The sequence below is a fragment of the Scophthalmus maximus genome, chromosome 11 (genome assembly GCF_022379125.1).
Source record: "Scophthalmus maximus strain ysfricsl-2021 chromosome 11, ASM2237912v1, whole genome shotgun sequence".
NCBI lineage: Eukaryota > Metazoa > Chordata > Actinopteri > Pleuronectiformes > Scophthalmidae > Scophthalmus > Scophthalmus maximus.
The window spans coordinates 2,078,329-2,093,982 of record NC_061525.1 but is presented as its reverse complement, the minus strand read 5'-3'; the positions used below and the strand labels follow the sequence as shown (position 1 = coordinate 2,093,982).

The 15,654-nt window shown below is 39.8% G+C and overlaps 1 protein-coding gene across 9 annotated transcripts in view; it reads left to right on the top strand.

Moving 5' to 3' along the window:
- bcas3 (BCAS3 microtubule associated cell migration factor) overlaps window positions 1-15,654 on the top strand; it is a 308,540-nt gene that overhangs the window by 71,856 nt on the left and 221,030 nt on the right. For all 9 annotated transcript variants that reach the window (XM_035623526.2, XM_035623527.2, XM_035623523.2 and 6 more), the window contains exon 16: window positions 12,927-13,077. In XM_035623526.2, the coding sequence (XP_035479419.1) occupies window positions 12,927-13,077 (151 nt within the window). The remainder of the gene's footprint in view (window positions 1-12,926; window positions 13,078-15,654) is intronic.

Genomic DNA, 15,654 nt, shown 5'->3' with positions numbered 1-15,654 from the left:
ACACCAGTGTTCTAAAGGAAAAGAGCAAACTGAGCCCTGAACGAACATCGCCACTCTTCACTGTGACAATATTATGATCCTGAAGAAAGATGTTTTAGTTTGGCCTAATGATTTTCATCCAGTTCAGCTCAGAAACACAGCGTCAGCCGGGACAGCAGCACAGGCTTGTCATTATCTCCTCTCTCTCTCTCTCTCTCTCTTTCTTTTTCTCCCTCTCCCCCCTTCCCTCTCTCTTCCTCTCTCTGATTGTTTCCTCTGTTTTTTCGGACCATGGAGTTATAAGAAGCAGCTCAGCCCAGACAGAACGACGGGCACAGCCTCTCTCCCTCTATTTATTTAGTTTCGAACACACTCTTTCACACACACATTGACCTGGGGCTCACTTCTAATTGAGATTGAAAGAAAAAAAAAGGAGGTAGTGATTCCCTGAAATATATTTTTTAGGCACAATATACTGTTATTATCTTATGTTGCAGTGGAAGAAAAGTGTGGTAGCATGTTATTGTGTGTTTCGTCACTGTCTTCATCTCCTGGCTTAGAAATTCAACTGAATCATATTTGCAAATGTTTCCTGATGGCCTTGCTAACATTTGTGTGAAGGAGAGAAGTCCTGTCATTAATTGCAAACAATTATTATTAATATTACTTTTTTAATTTTGCTGCCATATTTTATGTTTTCATTATTAATTAACATCTGGTTGCCTCGTGAAATGATTCGAAATAACCAATATGGCCATCAGTAAGGCCAAAAAAACATAGCAGCGTCTAATATATAAATGAACAATTCTTGGTCCTGTGGTGCAGTTTAAATAAAAATTAGAGACTGAAGGAAATGGATTTTTGCGAGTAAAAATGAATTGATTTAATCGTCCAATATACATTTTGAAAGAAAATGGCCATGATCCGTCACATGTCGTTATCAAACCTTCATGACAAATGTAATTGAGGCTTGATAATTTACAGTTTAACCATGGGCCTAATTACAGATAAAAAAGTAAAACACAAATTGAAACAAATATATAAAACTTCAACGAAGATTTTTTTTTTTTATGTCAAATGAATGAAATTCATATTGGCGCATATTGGCAAACATGAACACCGATACCGACATGTCTGTATAAAGCTCATATCTGCTGATACATTGGCCAAGCAATGTATTTGTCATGCTCGAAATAAAATCCATCCTTCCTTCAAATGGTAGCTCAAAAGACATGAAAAAGCACATGAATATACATTAAATGGCTAAATTGGTTTGTAGGTGTGTGTGCTGTGAATGTGCATTTGTGTTTGTGTTTAATACCCCCCCCATTTCCCTTTCTCTCTCTCTCTTTCACACACACACACACACACATACACACACACACACACACACACACACACCTTTCTGAAACATCCAATCATTGGCCATAACCCGTCCCTCTTTACTGTGAGGTACTAGCTCCTTGACCCAAATCATATGATGGCTACACACACACACACACACACACATATGCACACACACACACACACACACACACACACACACACACACACACACACACACACACACACACACATACACACACACACACACACATACACACACACACACACACACACACACACACACACATATGGTTGGAGTGTGGGTGTCATCTGATCCAGTGGCGCTGTCTGACCCCCCCTCCTCTTGCTGGCGACTCAACCCCGTCTGTTGAAGCCTTACAAATACTGACATGCTGTAAACTTGTAGATCTGATTTCAGGGCGCTGTTTGTGTGTGCGAACGTGTGTGTTTTCTCATGATTGTGTTTGATTGTTTGTCGGAAATGCACACGTGGTTTTTGTTGCATGTAGACATGTTCCACTTCTGTATTTCTATCATTGTTTTGTTCTTTTTCCTCTTGGCTGCTGATTTCTCCTCTTCATTTCTACCCAGACCTCAGAGCAGCACAGATAATAATGACCAGGGGATTTTGTTTTGCTGTTGTCAAGCATCTGTTGTTGTTGGGTTTTTTAGACATGAGAAAAAGCTATAAAAAATACAAAACGTTCAGAAAATGTTCCCAAATAGGGCTGTTAATAAAAGCTCTCTTATAGCTTTCGATTTGGGAGCGGGGGACCAGGCAGGAAGCCATTTTCACACGGGCCGTCCTGACCTCGACTCTTAGCTCTGACTGAAAATAACAGAAGAGTAAGATTGGTGTACAAAGAGATGAGAGTGGTTTTGGAGAGGGGGACGGGTGGTGATGGTGTGGAACCGAGGAGATAGATCCTTCTACCATAACGTTACCTGAGAGAGACAGAGAGACCGAGAGAGAAAAGGAAAGGGGGGGGGGGGGGGCTGATGGTTTTTCCACCAGTCTTCTGACTCCTTTGTGACAGTAAATCTTGTGAAGTTTATTTTCTTTGCAGCATCTGTGTTTTATAAGGGTTCTTTTAATTTGTTTTTACTCTGTCCAGTGGGGGATCCCCGCTCCTTCTTTTTTTCCTTTTCTTCCCCCTTTGTGTTCAAATCTTTTTAGCCTTCCCCTCTCTTCATCTCCCTTTCTCCTGTCTCCTCCTTTCTGTTTTTTTTTTTATCTCACCCTGTCTGTCTTCATCCTGTGGAAGTGAGTGTTTTAATAATGATACTTCGGGGATCTGTGATGGCACAGCAGCTTTCTTCTCCTGCAAAGAAAGACTTCAGTTTCCCCGCCTCCCTCCCCCTCCTTCTTTCTCTTCTCTCTGACTTTAATCCCTCCCTCCTTAAACATGTCTGGGAAACTTGGACGATCAAGGAATGAATGGTTGAAAGTGGGAAGACTGATACCTGTTTAATATTATTAGTTTGTCATAAAATAACTATTTGGTTAATTGATGGCTTAGTTCCAAATCAATCATTAAATCATAAAAAAACTACAAAAACAACAACAAATGAAATATAGGTTCCAAGGTTCCCTAATTGAAATCAGAAAATGTTATTCATACATGTATCGCTTCATCTATCTGTCACAGTGGTGGTGGATCTGCAGTGGTCGCATCACTTGAGAACATTGTGGAGTTGAGAAGTGATGATATCAATACAGTGTGTTTTGATACTGGACATAAAAAAAAAAAAAAAAACTACGTGGCTTTTTAAGGACTGTGGTGAACCTGAGTAATGCTTCTGTTCCCCCTTCTCACTTGTTTAATCCGACATGCATATCCTCAATAATGTTCCTCATCTGTGTCCTCAATTGTCAGACATGGCTGCTGCTGTGTAATTTATGATTTTGTAATTTTAACATTTTAACATTTTTAAGTGAGGTCTCTTATTTATTCCTATACACATGTCTGTATATAAAGCTGGATTTGCTGGATGTTCATACTGTACGGTGGCCCTGAAGTGCAAATCACAATGACATATCTGAAAACAACAAATCAAAAAATACAATCTCAAATGCTGTTGTGATTTTTGTTTGCCGTTGTGTTTCTTGATATCTTGTTGTATATTTTGATATGTTGTTGTGTTTTTCAATTTGTCTTTGGGATTTGCACGGGATGCAAAAATCGAATGATATTTTGGACCACAATGGCCTCATACAACAAGATTTGTTAAAAGAACAGCCACCAAGGTATCAACATTATCTCTGAAAGCTGAAATATTTGTTTTTTCCCCTTCTTTTGCGCTGCAAATGAAAACAATTTCATAGACTGATGTGACGTGAGAAGAGTCACTTTAAGAACTTGAAATTGACTAATTGGAGTGTTTCAATATCATGCATTTCATCTCTGTCTGTGTCTTTAACCTAACGCTGCTGTTAGTTTCCATTCTATTGCAGCATCAACACAATGACGAACGAACTTCCCAGAAAATGATCACAATCTTTTTTTAAAAATCTTTTACACAAAATCATGATGCACAATCTGAACAATGATCTTTATTTCCACTTTTTAAACGTGCTGTTGAAAGTATCCAAACTCAGACCAGCCGATGGACTTTTCTATGTTTTTCCACGGGTTACAACACAGTGCTGCATCAAAGCGATGTTTCGGGGTCCTTGTGAGATGAAAGTGGTAGAAGTACAGACTTGAATTAAACACTCTTTTTTTAGGTAAGTTTTTTAGGTTTACATTTTGGAAGACCCTTTAGCAAATAACTTTGCTCTGAGAAATGTCTGAGTGTACCGAGCTGAGCCACTGCCACACTAGTGATCTGCTAATCCTGCTTCCTCACTTAATTCATTTTTTTTTTTCCAAAATAAAACATGCATGGAAAAGACTGTTGACAAACAGATTCTGTTTGTTAACATAGGGTTGACCCACGTTATTCAGAGTAGTGTAAATGTCAAATAAAATGTCACCATCTCTTCCATTTGCTTGAAAGTTGATCACGGACATTTCCAAGATCGATCAAAAATATAATGATTATTAAAAATTACAAAGCCTTGACAAAACTATACAATTTTTCTCGTCTTCCATACTCACCCCATTCTATCAGTTACTGAATTATTTTAGCAATCACAGAAAAATCTGAAGGCTGCTCATCATTTTTAACAGATTAATAACCACTTGTAGACCACAGGTAGTAGGACCCCCTTTCCTGGAGTCAACTTGTAGCCTGTAAGTTCTATTTTATCCTAAGTGGCTTGTTCATGATTTAATTGTACTTTAATCACAGTGTTCATATTTAGGCACAATGGCCGCTATGTTTAGTGTTCTCCACTGTCACTATGGGAGGAAAAATTGAATCTACAACTTGTGATTTTTCAAAAAAAGTGACGACGCAATCTGTGACTTTCATCGTTTCTCTTCACGCCTTTATAAATGCCTCGTCTTTGTTCTGTATATTCAATGTTATTGTGATAGAGTTGTTTTAGAAAATAAGATACTGTAGAATAGGCTCACTCTCATCATCAGTAAAAACTTCAAGTTAAAGTGACGGGAAATAATCAATTTTTAACGGAAATGACAGAACAATTTGTTTTAATGCTCTACCTCGTTGGCTCTCTCTACCCCTCCTTCTCACAGTTGCAATATCATCGTCAGGTCTTTTGTAATTCCCAGAGCATTGCTCAGTGCTAGGCCTGTGACGATAACAAATTTTGCTGCACAATAAATTGTCCCAGAAATTATTGTGATGAGCGATAATATTGCCATTTTGAGACCATTTTCCACTAATATAATGATAATGGCATAATGATGCAAGTAGGACCCTTTCAAAGATCATAAAACTTTTATTTTTAAAGAATATTTAACACTGGAACTGGAAGACTTTTTAAATATCCCCAAAAAATAAATAAAACAACCAAAAACAATAAATGGACTCTGTCTATTTTAACAAAAAATGCACTTGAATAAAAACCAAACACAACCAAAAACAATAAATACAATGGAAATAGAAACCACACACAACCGAAACAATAAATAAAATTGATGTAAACAAAATTGCACTTCCAAAAATATTAAACATTAGGCTCAGATAAAGAGCGATACAGTCCTTAACAGGGAAAACTGGCAGTTAGGACCTTTGTAAACAAAAGTGCAAACTAACAACAAAAACATGAATGAAAGCAGATGCCTCAACAGGCCATATGCAAATCCGTAGCTACTTTAGTCTGGCAAATTCCGAGCAAGAAATACCAACATGTTGACTTTGTGTGGCTTAAGGCAGGATCTCTCAGGAGTAGCAATGTTGCCAGCTGTGCTGAACGTATTTTTTGGGCCAACTTGGCCATCAAAGGATATCTTCTTTGATTGTCACGCCAACACATCAAGGGATCACAAGATGCATCAAGTGCATCTTCTTGGAGGAACTTGGTCAGCTCTGCGTCATCGGTCTGACTTGTGAGATGAGCTCTTCTATTTTGAAGAAGGTGACTCAGCCTCTTCTTCTTGGTGGGTGCGGCAGCAGTAGGTTCATCCTCGTTTCCCCCAGCAGCTTTGCTGCAGCTCTCGCCACTGGTACCTTCTCCACTTTCTTCTGGCCCGTTTAGGTCCAGTAGCTCTTGCACAAGCTGATGTTTGACATCATCCAATGCCCCTTCATCCTCCTCCATGATCAACATTCTTAAACAAATACAACTTTTTACATTTCCATTATTTATCATTATTAATTTGTATGTTTGTATGTTATATTATTTGTATGTGCCAGTGCATACTAAATGACTACAGTTTCAATTAGATTCTACAGGTTATTCTACAGGTCTACAGGTTACTATAAAATGAAAATAACAACTCTTTTGTATTTGTATTTTTTTTTTATTTTGTGTTGCAAATTAAACTATCAATGAATTAAACATCACTCACCAGTATTAGACTGTGTTGGGGGAGATGAGCCTCACTCTGTGCCTTCCTCAGGTCTCTCCCCTTAAGACAGCGCAGGTTGAATGCGTTGACCAAACTTTTACAGAGTCCTATGGCACGCGCTGTCCGATCTTTGTCGCTGTCCACACCATGGCACACAGCAAGATGGAGGTTGTGGCCAAAGCAATTGAGCCATGACCAGCAAAGATTCCTTATCGCAGCAACATTATCTGTAGTGATGCAGACTAGTTTGTGCTCATCCAGTCCCCAGTTCTCCGAGGGTGTCAGCAGTATGGTTATCTGGGACATAGCTGGTCTCTAAACACTTGGAGGGCAGGGTCCAGTCAGCAGTTATGTAGTGTATGGTCAAGCTCATATAGGGGGTCATGTTTGAACTTGACCACATATCCGTAGTGGCAGAGTAAAATGGGATGTCTTTGATCTCCTTTAGTATGTCGTCTTTCACACTGTTGTACAGTTGTGGAATTGCCGTTTGTGACACGTTATGTTTTCCCTGGCAATTCGTATTGGCTGTCAAATGTTTGCAGCATTCGTCGAAATGCCGTCTTTTCGACGATACTAAAGGGCAGCATGTCTTTAGCGATGAAGCGAACTGCACTGTCTGTGAGTGCGCACCATTTTGCACTGTCCTGTTTGTACTTTGTTTGTCGACTAAATGCCCCACCAATGTTGTATTGGTGCGTTTGGTTGCTACTGTTTTACAACAAATGCAACATACCGGCTCGCACAGGTTAAGTGGTTCACCGCGGTCATTCGGTTTGAATCCGAAGTGCTCCCACACGGCAGCTGTCGCGTTCGGCTTTGAAACCAATTCCATCTTTGTTTTTATTCCTCCAAATCTCAACTAGCGTTTTCTCTGGCTCGCTACTCCTCACGGTGCATGCTGCACTCTGTGTAACGCCAGGGGTCCGCCTCCCCACACATAGACCATGCGGCTGACTAGTGACACAAGGGTTTACTCCTCATTACGCTAAGGAAGCGAGGGGGGGTCAGTCGAGACCGATGCACCGGAGTGAAAACTCTTGTCATCCAGTGTCTTTGATAGAGAGAGAGACACGAGGAAAACAAGTGTAAGCGTTGACTCGAACTGGGTTTGTTTGGTGATGTCTGGAGGCGCGGGGTGATGACGTGGGAGAGAAGCGCCCAGTTGTGTTGTGACGTGAGTCCAGGATAAACGGAGACGCGGTGTTCACGCTCCAAGAGTATAAGTTCCTGAGTCTCTGTCCCTACAAGAACATCTGTAAAGCCCGCTACACAAACAAGCATGCAAATTGAAATTATCGCGGCCGGCAAAATTATCGAGCTCATTTTAATTTATCATGCGATCAATTGATTTATTGCTTATCGCGACATGCCTACCCAGTACATCACCAGCCATACCTTCTCCCTCACCAACCCCCAGCTCACTTCCTCCAGTGCTTGCATCCTTTTTTCTTTTTCTTTTACTGACTGCATCATATTTTAATTATCCTGCCAGACAGGATGTTTCAGTGTTTGTGTGGACACACCGTCTTCGGAGCTTCTTCTCTCGCACGCTGGCTCCTCGCTGGAAGCTGCCGGCTTGGATTGAATGCAAATTGGGTATTAAAAGAGGGGAGAGAAACATGAGATAGCGTGACATGGGGCGGCTGAGGAGAGAGAAAGAGTGTGAAGAATGGAGAGACAGGCTTCATTTGAGACGAGAATGCAAATGCTGTTGAGGCAGAGAGGGATGGATGTACTGACGGACGGGCGGAGGAGAGCTCGATGGATGGTCGGATTAAGGGAGAAAGAGAAATGAGGGTCAGGTGACAGTGTGACTTTTTGGCAGGGTCAGAGTTTTTCTCTGGACGACAGCGACAAAGCTGTATTTGCATTGATGGATCTTCTTTCCATGGGGATGTCATGTATCAGTGCTCGGCACATCACGCCCCGGTCATTAATCAAATCATAGCCTACGTCTAGCGCTATCTGTGTGCTAGACGCTTCTCATCTATCTACCTCTCTTGCTTTGGTCAGCCTTTTTTGCCACTTTGATGGCTTCTTTTCCCGCCGAGATTTATTTTTATTTGTATTAGTATTTATTATAATTGTACCCATACCTCAGCGATAATGTAAATGTACATATCCACATGTTATTAAAAATATGATTGAGGAAAACCAAAGCTCTTACATTAAGCCCTTTAATATTAGCTCTCTTTGGTTCCAACATGACCACTATTGTTAATATCTGATCACAAATATTTCATATGTTTTCATATAAATGGTTATTTTTTCCAAATTAAAAACCTTTTTTTGAAATTGTGGACACATGCACAGGCCACCACCACTGTCAACCATCGGAGGATAAAGACACACCCATAATCAGTCATTTGCATGTGTCTGCTCCAGCATTTGGTCTATGAAAATACCAGCAAAGAAATGCAGTTTGACAGAATTACACTGGCACAAGTGTTGTAACTGTGTCGCAGCAGACATCCTTACCTACTGCATATCATAGACAAGTTTTGGATACTTCCACCAGTAGTGCTCCCTCGAGCATAATTTAATGAGATATAATTCTGTGTACATTTTAAATTATATTAAATTTAAAAAGTGGGCAGATGAAAAAAGAAAACAGAATATTGTCGCAATAATTTTTGTACCCCATTTTTCCGTTTCACCACATCGGAGTTCTCAAGGAAAAATGTGAGGGAAAATATTTGAGAGGCACACATTTAGGGTGTGTTATGGAATTATTGAGTCTTAACTATGATCATTAAATGATTGTGATCAAATTCCATTGTGTATTTCTATTTCTACTTTCATGATTTGAGCTTTATTTGACTGAATGACACAAAAAGAAAGAGTGAAAAGTTAAGAACATTCCTATACTCAAGCAAATAGGAATGTTCTTATCTTTTCACTCTTTCTTTTTGTTTCATTCACATTCATATATGCATTAACACAGAGACTGACAGGGATTCGGGGAGTTTGTCGTTTTTTCTGGGAAGAAGATCAGACAAAAAAACACTCACAAGCACTATTCACCTCTTTGAACGTGGTCTCAGTTGATAAATATAGTTTCTGGGTATTAAAGACGCCATAAAGAGGGAACACTCCCCTCTCATATTTTTTCTGATTCTGTCTGCAACATACTGTCTACCCAAACTAGCAGTCATACAAATTATGTCTGTCTCTCAGACATCCAGGCTTTCTTCTCTTGTATCATCTTCTGCCGGTACGTGATCTCCCACACGTTTTGCACTAACTTGTCTTCACTGTCTGGGGGTTGACACTTCAGGACCCCTTTGGTCTTGAGTGACAGCACGGCATGACCGTTTGGTCAACAGTCATCATCACCCCCTGTCTCAGTGTAGCTACACCTGTTCTGCTCACAGTAGCTAATTTTTTTAAGGGCCGGGGCTGACGGCAAACAAATGTATTACAGCTCAAGTTAAATATATTCATCGACACCCCTTTCCCCAATTCTCACCCACCACTCCTCCATAAGCTGAAGCACCATTACGGCTTTTCAGGCTGCTTCCTGTACAAACCTTTTTCTCCGTCTGCCCCCTCCCTTCAACACAAAAGGTGGCTGCCCAGGCTCTTGGGGTGTAGCACTATTGAAATGTGAAGGGTCTCCCGGAGCTGCCCAAGCGCAGACGTCGAAACAGAAGGAAATGAAGGACAGGTTTGTGTAATGGCCTCCTCTCCCCCAGCGGAGGTCACGCAGCATTGTTGGCCGGCGGAGGTCTAAGAGACGGGCCTTCGGAGAACCACAAAGCGGAGGTTTGGCAGGACTAATGAAACTCAGAGCTGCACGTTAATGATCTAAAAGACTGGAGCAAAACACTCAGCAGTCCCTTTCCGCTCGCATTCAGCCTCCTCTTGATTGCTCCCTCCAAATAATGACAAGGCACTCTCCTCCTCTACCTTTATTGTAACCTTTGATGTCGGCCTTGTTTTCTTTGTCTCCACGTCCCCCTCCCTCCTTTTCTTTCCTTTATGTTGCGCGGCTGTCACTCATCTATTAAGGCAACAAATGGAACAAGGAAAACATTCAGAGAGCCTATTATGGTGCATGCACAGGTTTGCTCTTTATTTCCTTTGAATGTACTTGAACTTGGAATTTTCCTAAGTCTGCCCATTGGATCAGCAGAATACAATTGAAGTCGTTGTCTATTAGGATTACAAACATGTTTGTTTTATAATCCCCATTTCTCATCCCAAACAATTGTAACCGTTTATATGTGACTGTTTCTTTCTTCATTGTATTAAATCCCACTAAGGAAACTTTAGTTTATTCATTATTCATTTAGTCTGCCCAGGTTGAGAAATAAGCTTCACTGAGATTTGTGCCTCCACCCAGTATGTATGCAGGTAAATGGAATTGTGGCTCTAGGACAGTTCGTGGTGAGGCCCTGTTGAATTTGAATGGATGCTGTCACCTTAGATGTAAACATCTCGAAACCTGGGCAAAATAAAGATTGGTTGCCTATTTCTCTGTGATTTGGGTGAAACAGACATTTAATCCTTCAAGCTTTGAAAACAAAAAAAACAAAACAGCATTCTGGATTGTAATTCAACCGTCAACTATAATGGACGGGATCCAAACATGACCACAGATATTAGGGAGATTTCTTGTGCAGATGGTGATGGACTGAAACCTAAATTTGAACATCAACCACAAGATACTTATAATTTACCCTGAATTATCATACATTGAAAGAAGTACTTTTACAAAAACTAACTGAACTTGAGTTCAGTAACTCTGATAAGACTGCCAAACATGGTTGAACGCTCCCTCGGTGCTGAGAGATAACAAGTTCAAATATAAAAAAAAAAAAAAAAAGTTTTTCTATATTGATTAGATAAATACCACATCATATAGCTGCACCTTGAAGAGAGAACCCCTGCTTCCCACCAGAAACATAGGGAAAACCCAGCATTTACACATCCAGTTATCAGAGGGAAGCCTGGATTCATGTTGCCATGCATTCACACCATTGGGCCAATCAAATGAGGCCCAAGTCAGTCATCACCATCAGGTTGGCATCAACTTGGTGGTTACTGCGAGGTTAGCTAGCACGAATCCTTAAGAAGATTTAGGAAGTGTATATGCACTCATACTTTAATATTTGTTTATTTATTGTAAAACATATCGCAGTATTAATTATAACAGATATTCCTCTTCTCAAGCAGGCTTACAGGCGGTTATACCTCAGCGCTGGAATCGAGCGGGACAGAATACTTTGAGGGAATTTCTAAAATTTGGTAGAAATGTTCATGCGGGATCAAGGATGAACTTACAAGATATTGATAGTCAAAGCTCAAGGTCACAGTGACCTCACGAAATTACAAAATTGAACACAAATTTAATAAAATTATGATTTTTAAAAATATTTATCCAAGAGGTCAAAAGTCAATTTCACTTTTCTGGTGATTGCTCAACGCCATATCTCAGGAAAGTGTTCTGTTGTTGTGTATATCCATGGTCTGTTTTGAAAGAGTTCATTCAAAGAGTTCATCAACAATCAGTAAGTTGACCAAAAAAAATCCTATTTTGCTATTTGGTGGTTTCATGGCTTGACTGAGTCAAAAACACACTGATCAGCCACAATAACGTGTGTGTGTGTGTGTGTGTGTGTGTGTGTGTGTGTGTGTGTGTGTGTGTGTGTGTGTGTGTGTGTGTGTGTGTGTGTGTGTGTGTGTGTGTGTGTGTGTGTGTGTGTGTGTGTGTGTGTGTGTGTGTGTGTGTGTGTGTGTGTGTGTGTAAAAGCAAATAGTGTTGCAATGTGTTATCCATTAAGTTGGAGACTAACTTTAAGAGTTAAGTTGCATAGTAAGTGAGTAAGTAAGTAGTAATCTCCCATCTGATGTAGCTAGTGAAGGTCCTCTAAGACGCTCCTTGACATGGCCTGATTATGTTTGGCTGGAGCTAAAGGTGCATAGGATATGTGAGTAGAAATGTGGTTCTGTGTGTGTGTGTGTGTGTGTGTGTGTGTGTGTGTGTGTGTGTGTGTGTGTGTGTGTGTGTGTGTGTGTGTGTGTGTGTGTGTGTGTGTGTGTGTGTGTGTGTGTGTGTGTGTGTGTGTGTGTGTGTGTTGGGCCTGCTGATTGGCCTTGATTAACAGACTTTGAGGCACTCGAAGCAGAGCTATAGCCCTCGTAATGTAGCATCTTGAGCTGGTTATTTCCAGTCATTCCATAGGAGGATTTGAAGTCAGGCCTGTGTGTGTTTTCATGTCTGTATGTATGTGAGGGGTTGAGAGACCAAAAAACAAAAACAAATCCAATGCACAATATCAAGCAGCAGTGGAAGTGCTTTTTTTTCTGTAAATAAGGTCTTTTGGTGGCCAGCTGAATCCCTGGTCTGCAATTTTGATATGAATGTAACTTTTTAAATTATTTGATTCCAAGTAAGCAATGTTTAGAATTAACATCTGTAAAGACCACTGAACTGAAAAAGGAACCGCTGAGAGCTGAAAAAATGAATTATGTATAAAACTTTGTAACAGCATTCACAATTTGATTCTCTGTATTTTGTAGCCGTTACATGGGAAAGCCGCCTGATTGACATATTTGTTTCATTCTAAATCTATTAAAAAGGACCATTCTCTGACCTTGCAGTCTTGGGAACATGCAGTTCTTTTCACTGAAATGATTTTCATAAGCCTCTGTCTGTGTGTGTGTTTACAGCCAAGCTGAGCAACCAGGAGTCATACAACAACTTCACCAATAACAACATGGGGAACCCACGACTGTCCCCGCTGCCCAGCCTTACTGTGGTGCTGCCTCTGGCTCAGATCAAACAGCCCATGACCCTGGGCACCATCACTAAACGTACTGGGTAGGTTACACCCTTATACATTTATACACACACACACACACTCTCCCTGCCTTTTGTCATCTACGGGAAACCCAGGTCTGTCATACAGCTCCAGTGTTAGATGATCCCATTACTTTATTTTCACTGAATCCATAAGTAATAAGGACAAGTTAAAACAATTGAGCCATATACAGTCATATGTATTTCCTTTTTTTTTTCTTCTTAGTGCTTTTCTGTATTCAGTTTGTGTTCATGGGATTTCCAACAGTTGATTGATGAGGGGGAAATTAATTTAGACCAATTTAGCATAAGGGTGCAAATTTATCAATTTTTTTTCATAAAGTGAAGGGGTCTGAATAATTCCTGAATGGACTGTAGTTAACATGGCTTTAACCTCCATATTTACTATTCACATGCAGCTTAAAAAAACATTTATTTAATTGCTATATAATGTACACTATATGCACTATAATGTACATATATTATTACATATAGGATATATTTTAATTTGATGTGTTTGTCATAGGTTTTCATTCCTCGTTTCATCATATGTACTGGTATGTAACCAGCTCAGCTTCTTATAAAGCCTTTGTTAGCAGACAGTTCACAGGTTGGTTTAATCCTGTTCATAAATGTGTCCAACAGTGTGGTGAAGATATTTTCAACCCGAATGTGCATTATTGCACTTAAGAAATAGTAGTTTGACCAAATTAACCTCAGGTCTGCTAACTAGATTTCTCCCGGAGCTTTCAGCAACACATCATGGCCTTCGTTCAGTTGTCATGGAGAGGTGAAATGAAGTATTCAGAAATAATGAATACAAATATTAAATCAATCTTTTTATAGATACAAAATCCTATATATTTTAATTCACATTTCATGTTAACTACTATTGACTTCAAAGCAGTATTTTTTTGACAGTCAATTAATTAGTCATTGGTTAATTGATGACTTACAAAGGCTGAATTGGGGACAAATACAGCATTTCCTTATTTATGTCGTCAAAAAATACAGGAAGTCGGAAGTGTTCAAAACTGACCATGTATTCTAAACCTGAGATTCCTCACAACAGTTGCCTGTTGCCTCAACTGTTTATTTTTTAACTCTGTGTAGAAACATCACTGCTGCTTCTGTGAATGCAGAGTAATACATAACATTTAAGTACAAACTATATTTGATGGCTTAAACATTGTTCCAGTCTGTGTGATCCAGGTACAGTCCAACACAGACTGTCCAAGTGAAACCTTAGAAACATAATGTCCCAGATGTGCTGGGTGGACAAGGGTTAATAGCAGCCTTGAGTTTACATTTGGCCAGGGTCACGTAAAATTTAAGATAGACCACATTAAATATTAACGTCACACTGTGATTTGTTGTAAAAACACTGTGTCAGCAGTAGTAGGCCAAAGCTTGTCCTCTCAGACATCCAGCTGATGCTCATGGATGTCTTTTGTCTCAGTGCACCACTTTTTTTGCATAGGGTAATGAAGCACAACACACATGTGAACTGGTGCTTAGGCTGCTGGGGAACCGGCTAACTTGCATCATTCATCACACGGATAGTTATTAAACCCCCGCCTATAAATTCAAAGTCATATTTGAGTCATATTACTGCGAGCTTTAACTGTTAAAACAATTTCAGTTTGAAACATAAGACATCTCTGATATTACGCACCTCCATCCTCAGTCTTTTTTATTATTTTTTTCACTTGGTTCTTCGCCGTGCATTGAAATGATGTAGCTTTAAGACCATCAGCAGTTACGGGCCTTTGCTAAGTGCATTTACATACAGAACAGGTGGCTCTAAAAATATGGCCAGATTTTAATATTTTCATTTAAATGTAATTTTCATGCCCTGTTTGAATAGGAAATGCGATAAAGATGATTCAAACAGATGGTGAGGGATTTATTTCTACGTGATATTTGATAAGGACGCTTCGAGAGTGAAAATGGAGACCTGATCCCGTGGTCAACGTAAACATCACGCCGTTTTCCAAATCATCGAGATGAAAAGCACGGTTCATTTGGCTTGTAAAATTTGTTATTGCTTATTATGGACTCTTGTGGTGTCCTGCTCTGGGATAATTTGGATGATGTTTTGGTCCTGGTGTTTTGAATCTGGTTTTGAAGTTTTAATGTTTAACGTCAAACAATGTGAGTTGTTCTGATTTTAAATCAGAGATCATCATAAAGGCTTCTATAATTTATACTTCCCTTTGCAATGGTATGCTCTGTCAGAAAAAAAGTCTCCTTTATTTCGAGGTTTAATTTCTTTCTTTTCTTTGGTTTTCTTCAGTGTCCATGCTATACCAGGCACATGTTGCTTCTTATTTTTGTTTAAAAAGTCCAAGCTTTTTTCTTTCGTTTGTGTTGATTTCAAGGGCTTAATGCTTAATGCAAAAAAAAATTTAAAGCCCAGAGGTTATCTGTGACGCCATCTTGTGCTTTTGCCTTCATTTGGAGCCATAGTCTGTGCAGTAGTGATCATGTTGTGGAGCCAAGGTATCGAGGTCCCGCCCATACACACTCAGCTGTCAATCATGATGTTTCACCCCATTTTCATAGCTTTAAATAACTAATTTAAACCAAAATAACAGG